An 8086-nucleotide genomic window follows, 5' to 3' on the forward strand; every position below is an offset into this window, starting at 1 on the left:
CTTTAGCAGGCTGAACCACAAATGCACTGGGTATCTGCCACTGGACGTGCGGCAAGCGAGCGAGCAATTCTCAGCCTTTGCAGTCACCAGCGCGCCACGCTTCTCGTCTCGGAGGCCACGCGCGGACTTCTCGGTGGCACCTCTAGATGGTGCAGCGTGCTCAGAAAGAAGCGCGAGAGAGGGGGCAGGCTTCCACATGGCGCTTCTGTAAGGCAGGATTCACACAGCCGTCAAACGCCCCGTCCCGTTACCGTCACGGCACCAGCGCTGGTCATGAAACAGTGTTTCCTTGCCAATCTTTATTAAAAAGTAGAGCACCGGCGACCTCGGGAGCGTCAGCCAAGCTCACCAATGTGCTATCTTTTAATAAAAACGGGCAAGAAAGCACTGCTTCATGACGGACGCCGGTGCGGTGAGGGTGACGGGACGGGATGTTTGGCGGCTCTGTGAATCGGGCCTAAGCGTACGTACGCACCGGCGCCCCATACATTTCGGACGCCACGCGCAGGCTACGCGGTGGCGGCGCTAAAAGACGCCAAGGGTTCTTAGGAAAGTACGAAAAAAGGAGTCCCGCTGCAGTATACGCCTCATACATGACTCATTTTGACGGGGGCAGTACGTTGTGCCGCTAAATTGATTCAATGCTACACGCATTAGCTTCGGCAGTCATAGTCATATGCCGAATTTTTTTTCGTCGAAAATGGTTTATAGGCTGCAAAATAGTTGATGCTCTTGTTATTCAAAGAAATGTCAAGAGCTGCTACATGTTCACCGTTTAATCAAATGAATAGTCATTATTTGTGATCAAACCAAGCGGGTTCAGATTTCTCAAACTAGCAATTGCCCCAACTGCCGCCCCGGGTTCAGGTGTCAAAAGTACAAGACTTCAGTGCCCGGATTCGTGAAGAGCCTCTTACACAAGGGCGGTTCCTCCTAATATGTGTTAGATAATCGTGATAGCAAACATATTCTGGAAGGCAGCTAGCCAATGACAAGATTGACGCCCTCATTAATGATACATGGGATGCCACGATTCTTCGGCACTTGTACTTATAAACCACCATAGGCTACGAGCTGCTTTGTGGACACAAGCCCAAGGCTTATGTGTCCCCCTATTGCATTCTCAAAGGCGACTCGACTATAAGCGCTTCTTAGACTATGGTATGTAGGGAAGGGCTAATCCTAGGATTAAATCTAGTATTTGGGCTTTAATAATACTTATGGGCAGCGCATGAGCTAGAACATCGCTATCACATACATTCAGCTTCCGCACGATGGCACTCGAGAGGAGCCGTGCGTTTCAAGCATCTCCTAAACGCAGGAATATCAGTGAGCCACATTGAAGCGCAGTGAGAGTAGAGAGGCAGCACTCGACTAAACTCTACATTTGAGCTCAGATTGTGAATGCAGAGTTACCTTGATTCCCATGTCGGGACATCAGCGCGAAGTGCATTCTTCAGACTTCTTGACGTGAACAAAGTGATGATATAATCATTTTGTTGTGACGAAGAAGGAGAAAACACTGCCAGAAGGGTTAGTTAGGAACGAATAAATATTTATTGGGTGAACTTACGCCCCATGTGTCGAGACGCAACACTCCAATCTCAACGATAGCGGCGAGCACAGTAGTCGATCGTCGAATGTGACCTCAAGGACAAAGTACTTCCGCTATTTATGCATGTATCAATATAGACTTGCATTACAGTGTAATCACTGCTACTTTCATACATTCGAGAATGTGCGACGCTGTTCCTGTTGTCACGCACGCAATTTGTTTAGACAACACTCTTTCGTTATTGACTCTAACGTTAGGAAGAAAGAAATTTGATATAGCATTCGTGTCTTGCGCCTAGCGATAGCTTGATAACAGTAATAATTCGGTGTGAAGCATCCGCTGGGAAAAATAAAAACACTGTACGCCAGGACACTACACGGTACCCTGTTCCTTTGCAAATTGTCTGCACAAAGCACGTGTTTTGCTATTCCTGTAACAATTAATGTTTCTAGCGATTTTCTTTTTCTTTTCTTTTCGACTCTCAACAGGAACTGCTCAATGTAGGAGCAATACCTGGTGCGGACATGACACCGGAAGCGGCGCTAACAAAGCTCAGCTTCGTTATTTCCAAGACGGAATGGACGGATAAAAAGAAAAGAGAGGTAATTAATCGTTACGCAAACAGATGCCCTAATTGCGAACTGCGAAGGGTAACTAGTGCAGTGACTAGCTGCAATCATTATCAGTGGATTTGAATATTTCGTTATTGATTAATTCCTTCTCAGATGTTACGTTCGGCCAGGTTGGTGTATAATCATGCAGTGCTGATCACCTCGCATGGCCAGATATTGATGCGGCCAAGATTGAAGCACTTGTTTTGACAAATATATGTAGTCCTAAAAAGAAATGCAGCTCGAAAATTATTATAATTATCACTTAGCAAAATTGGCACTGTAATCAAAGTTTACGACCTCGTTTTACTGGTATGAATATTTCAGCCAAGTTTACAAGATGTTTCATCAAACGCATAAAGCTGTAATCTACAAGGTATAGTTTTTATTGAACGGGACCAAGTAAACTTATCTGGACATACTGCACAGTTTTATTGGTGAGCACGAGTTGTTGTCAGGCGCCTTGAAATCCTGGGACCTTATCTTGTAATAATTATTTCCGTGTGCTTGTACTTCGCTATACGTTAAAGAACACGAAGTTGTCCCAAATAATCCAGGGATCTGTGCAACGGCGCGCAACACAGCTCACATGAAACGCTAGCATTTCACCATATAATGGACGGAAGAAGCTTTAATGATCAAAGGACCTGCGAGGTTGCCAGCCCTGGCTCAGGCCACCCGGGCACTTTGTGCGGTGAGGCATAGCCTTTCCACCGCTGCCCGGGCCCGCTGGACAGCTCATAGTTGGGCGTGTAGTTCCGAGTTAGTTAGAGCGCTAAACCATCGCTCCTCGAGAAGGTCCGGTTCTATGTTGTTTTCTACATATATCGATCTGATATTTGTGCACTTCCATAAGATGTGTGCCATGTTTGCGTGTTCGTGCTTGCAGGGCGTGCAGCTCACGTCTGGGTATTGTGTTGAACTCACTCTGTTTAAATGTACTGGGTTCCGTAACGTTCGGGTTTATAACCTTCTCCAATACGTTTCTTGAGACCTGTCGAGTTGTTTGTGGGGTTGTGGGTATGCTTCTCTTTGTTTCGTATAGTGTGTCAGTATATCGCGGTACGTGACTAGTCTGTCCCTGTCAGCTTTTATCGCTACTTCGTCGTTGTCGCCTCCTCCGTGTCCTCCATCCCCTCCGACGCAGTCCTTCCCCCTTCCCCGGGGGTTGCGGGGTGTCGGGCCATCACTGTGCGAGCCGCGGTGGGTTAGTTCTCGCGCAGCTCGGTGGGCCTTCTAATTGAGGTTTGGAGGGGCATTCGTGGGGACTTCTCCCATATATGCCGGGATCCATTTGAGGTATTTAGGTGCGATTTTGCCGTTCTTGAAGTCTTCTGCTCTGCAGTTCAGGATTTTGGCCGTCTGGATGGAGACCCAGCCCTTTGTGAAGTTCTTAATAGCCGTCTTGGAGTCGCTGATCATTGTTTTGTCTTGTTGCCGACCGTTTATTATAGCCAATGCGATTGTCGTTTCTTCCGCTGCCTCCGAGGATCTGGTCCTGATGTAGCCCGCAGTCACTGTCTTTCCTTTCGTGCATACGGCCGTCATTGCGAAGAGGGAGTTACCTTTGTCAGCGCTGACACTCCCATTGTCATGCCGGTGTTGGGGGACCGGGCAGCGTCTACGAAGAGCACCACCTCCCGCGCGCCGTGATTTTTGAGAATCGTTTTCGTGCGGTATTTTCTTCTCTTGACATTGTGCACGGGGTGCGTGTTCTTCGGGATATTTTCCATGTTTATTGCGGCTGAGACGTCTGGGTGAATCTGCGTCTTGGGGCCTTTCATTCCGTGGTAGCTTATGCCGATCTTTTCCGTGATTTCTCTGCCCGCCATGGTTCCCGAGAGTCTTTCAAGTTGCGCTATCCTCTGTGATTCCGCCATTTCCTCCAGCGTGTTATGTAGCCCGAGTTGTAGTAACTTTTCGTTTCTTGTGTATTGGGGGAGACCCAGTTCTATTCTATACGCTTTCCTAATGAGCGCGTCGATCTTATCTTTCTCAGCCTTGTTCCAGTGGACGAATGCCGCCACGTAGGCGATGTGGCTGATCGCGAAGGCCTGAACGAGCCGTACGACGTTTCTTTCTTTAATGCCCCTCCTGTTGTTGGAGACTCTCTGTATTAGCCGAACGGTCACCGTGACATTCTTTTCCAGGCGCGTTATAGTTTCCGCGTTTGTTCCCCTGGCTTCGATCCAGAGACCCAGGACTCAGATCTTTTGGACCATGGGTATTTCCGTGCCTTTTCTCATGATTACACTGATTCCCCTTTTGTGTAGTTCCGCTACGTCTCTGGACGGTTTGGTTAGCTTCCTGTGGCGGTAGAGCAGCAGTTCCGCTTTCTCCGGCGAGCATTCTAGTCCGGTGCCCTGCAGAGATTTTCGATTGCCTCCACCGCCCCTTGAAGTCGGTTCTTCATATCGCCCTCGCTTGCGCCCTTCGTGGTCCAAATCGTAATGTCGTCTGCATAAACGGTGTGATTAATGTCTTCTATTAGCTCCAGCTTTTCCGATAGTCCGATCATGATGAGGTTGAAGAGCATCGGTGACACGACGGACCCTTGCGGTGTGCCAGCGGTGCCCATGTCCACCTGGATGCTCTCTTCCTCATCCAGTCTAATTCTGGCTGTTCTTCCCGTAAGAAAATTGCGGATATAATTATGCGTTCGTTCGCCCAGGCCGAGTTAAGCGATTTTGTCGAGGATGGCCACGTGCTTGACACTGTCAAAGGCCTTCTTTCTCAAGCCCCGTTCAATGGTTGGCTCAATTTTTGGTAATCATGCCCACGACTTAGCCAGTTAGAAGCATCAAACTCAGAGGTGTAACGTACCGTATAAGTAAAGCGAGTCTGGTACGTACCGGGCGTTTCAGCGAACACTTGCAAAAAATGTTTAAAGGTTGCCTGGCAGATAGCACAATGTTATAGCTCATGAGCAAGTGTACTCGAAAAGGCCGACATTGCACAGAAAATCGAGATGTATAATCAACTAATAAAAAAATCACTAACTATTTTTCACTAATTACCTTGTGACCCTTATTGCAATTTACAAATTCAAGCCGTAAAGTTAGCAAGGTGGATCCATACTTGGAACGAATTCTCAGAATGACACCACTTTCGATGTATTAATTCCCAAACTTTGCGGAGAAATACTATTACCTAAACTGCGATACATTTACGCTGTAGAATTAACCACCAAGTACAATTATTTGTTTAAATATTAAAACTTTTGTAGCAGTTTCAGTTTCAGTTCATTTCTTTCTTAAGTGGATACATGCCTGCACAAGTATACAGACGGAGGTCCCAGAGCGTGTGACTGAAAGGGGACCTCCTGTCAGAAAATATATACATTAGAGCAAATACACAGCATAAAACAGCAATACAGTAGTCACTAAGGGGAAAGCTATACGATGTAAATGTAGTTCAAACAGCAAAATAATATGAAGTCAATAACTACTCGTATAATTAAAAAGTAGTTTAAGGTATTCGCAACAGAACAAACAAAAAATATTTATAAAATCTACAAACGAAAAAGAAACTAAAGAAAAAGGAAAAACGGAAAGGAAATGAACAGGAGTGAAGTGAATAGCTTAGACAAGTGTATTATGTTTGCTATCCAGTAGAAAAGCGAATAATGTTTTCTTGAAGAAACCTAAAGACGAAAAGCGCTTGATATCTAGTGGGAAGCTGTTCCAAGTAGATAATGTTGCGAAATATCCAGATTGTTTTCTATAATTAGTATGTATTAGTGGCAATAAGAAATTGTTGTTAGCTGCAAGTCTTGTGCGGTTCAGGTTAACCAAAGTAGCCTCCGAAAATATATTTACTTAGGGAGAATTACGTGTTACCTTAAATAACATTACGTCTAATTTATATTTAACAAGATTTTTTACTGAAAGTATTCTCTGGTTGAGAAACATATCAGAAGCATTGCAGTAGACTGAGCTGAACGACAACATCCGGATGGCTTGATTCTGCAAATGCTGTAGTGGTGCTATATGAGTTGGATATGTGTTACCCCATGCTGTAATGCAATAATTTAAATGGCTGTGAATAAATTCATAATACAAGGTTAGCAGTGTTGATTTGCTAAAATAATATCTAGGTTTAAGTAAAGTTCTAATACCGGGAGAAGTTTTGCGCTTCAAATAGGCGATATGCTTCGTAAATGTTAAGTTTGAGTCAAGAATTATACCATGAAATGAGCATTCATTAACTGCATTGATGTCAAGAGATTTTAGGTTGACAGTGGGAATGAGTTCTGGTGTCCTATGATTCGAATGAAAAAGCATAAAAGACGTTTTGGTAGGATTTATTCTTAGCGAGTTAAGCTGGCACCACGTTAAAATATTTTTTTTTCAGAACAGTGTTTAGCTTAGTAGTCAGAGAAGTTAGTGAATGATCGGTTGCAAGTAATGTGTGTCGTCAGCGTAAAGGAAGGCCTCAGTTTCTGTTAAACAACCGGGCAAATCATTTATATAAAGCAGGAATAGTAGTGACCCATGTACAGAACCCTGCGGGTCCGCTTTATAGTTTCTTCTGAAATTAGAAAGTGAGGAACTAAAATACACAGCTTGTTGTCTATCTATTCAGTAACTTTTTATAAGTGCTAATGCTGGGCCATCGACGCCTACTGCCCGTAGTTTAGCAAGTAAGATATCGTTGTTTATGGATTCTAATGCTTTGGATAGATTAATAAAAACTGAACCTGCGTAGAAACCGGCATCTATAGCCTTTCTTATTTTATCCGTGAAAGAAAGTATAGCACAGTCAGTCGAGGAGCCTACCCTGAAGCACTGGCGTTCCGGTTACTTTCTTAACAAAACGTCGTTTTATGCCTTGAAGCCCAGCAGTAGCTTTTTTTTTCTTCCTTTTTTGCGAAAACGTTACGGAAGGGCTGCTCACGCTGATGAGGAAGAGGAGGAGAAGGAGGAGGAGGCTGACTGCAGGCGGGCCCATAGCCTTGCATCACATGCTCCCTATTGCTCACGCAGAGTCGCGCGCTATGCGGTGGTCGTTGGTTTTTCCAAATCTCCGGCCCTAAGTTCGGCGCCATCAGACGAAGCCGTTCACCGAGGCATAGTTTAGAATGAGGAGCTTAACCGGAAACCTTCCGAAACAAGCACTGATGTTCATGTTTGCTGAGACGCTAAATGACAGAGCTGTTGCATTTTCTTTTCTTCTTTTTTTTTTAGAAACTCCAGGAAAGCCTCCGCGGAGAACTCACTACAGACTCCGAACGTAGGTTTAATCTCCACTACAACGCGGCCAACATTTCACCATGGAAGAGGTTGCTTATACATTGAGTGCGCTTCCTGTGTCGTGTTTCTTGCATGCAATGCCGGTCTGAGAGTGGTTGCCGACTAAGGCCGGCCCATTGTACGAGTGTGTTCTAAATAAACATAAATAATTACCAATTTAGTTTCAATACTTATTGTAAAACTAAAAAAACAATGCATGCATCACCATGAGTTAACCAGATGCTCGATATATATCATTGCGCGAGAGGCTGGAAGGCAACACGGACCTACATTAGCGCTGCCACATTTTCAGTAACTTTCGCACAATAGCTGCTTTCTCTAAGTAACATAAACCACGTTATATGCGCTGGCGCTCACTAATAATGATAGCAAGCATAATAGTAGTGAATGCGAGAACCCCATGACACAGTTCTCACATCTTCGCAAGTTTGACACGGCACTATACAGCCAGTTTGAAACTTGATATAACGGAAGCTCTCTAAGCCAGAGAGTGTGCAAACACAGCCGTAAACGAAGTAACGGAGAAAGAGGCGAGGAATAGAGGATGTTCTCATAGCGATGAAGGTGTCCGGTGGCCTAAATTTTGAAAGCAATTATTTGACCCAGGCGCACGGGGACATTATTTAAAGAACAAACTTTAGCGAAAAGTATGGCAGATGTTTACATGT

General features: G+C 44.9%; 1 protein-coding gene across 1 annotated transcript in view; it reads left to right on the forward strand.

Annotated features, from left to right (window-relative positions):
- Positions 1-7848, forward strand: part of LOC135903828 (L-asparaginase 1-like) — a 204692-nt gene extending 196844 nt beyond the window's left edge. Inside the window, exons 10-11 of the mRNA XM_065434240.2 lie at positions 2044-2157; positions 7353-7848. Coding sequence (XP_065290312.1) covers positions 2044-2157; positions 7353-7463 — 225 coding nt within the window. The 3' untranslated portion in view covers positions 7464-7848. The remainder of the gene's footprint in view (positions 1-2043; positions 2158-7352) is intronic.
- Positions 7849-8086: the final 238 nt, after the last annotated feature.

Source organism: Dermacentor albipictus, chromosome 4, assembly GCF_038994185.2.
Source record: "Dermacentor albipictus isolate Rhodes 1998 colony chromosome 4, USDA_Dalb.pri_finalv2, whole genome shotgun sequence".
Taxonomy (NCBI): Eukaryota; Metazoa; Arthropoda; class Arachnida; order Ixodida; family Ixodidae; genus Dermacentor; species Dermacentor albipictus.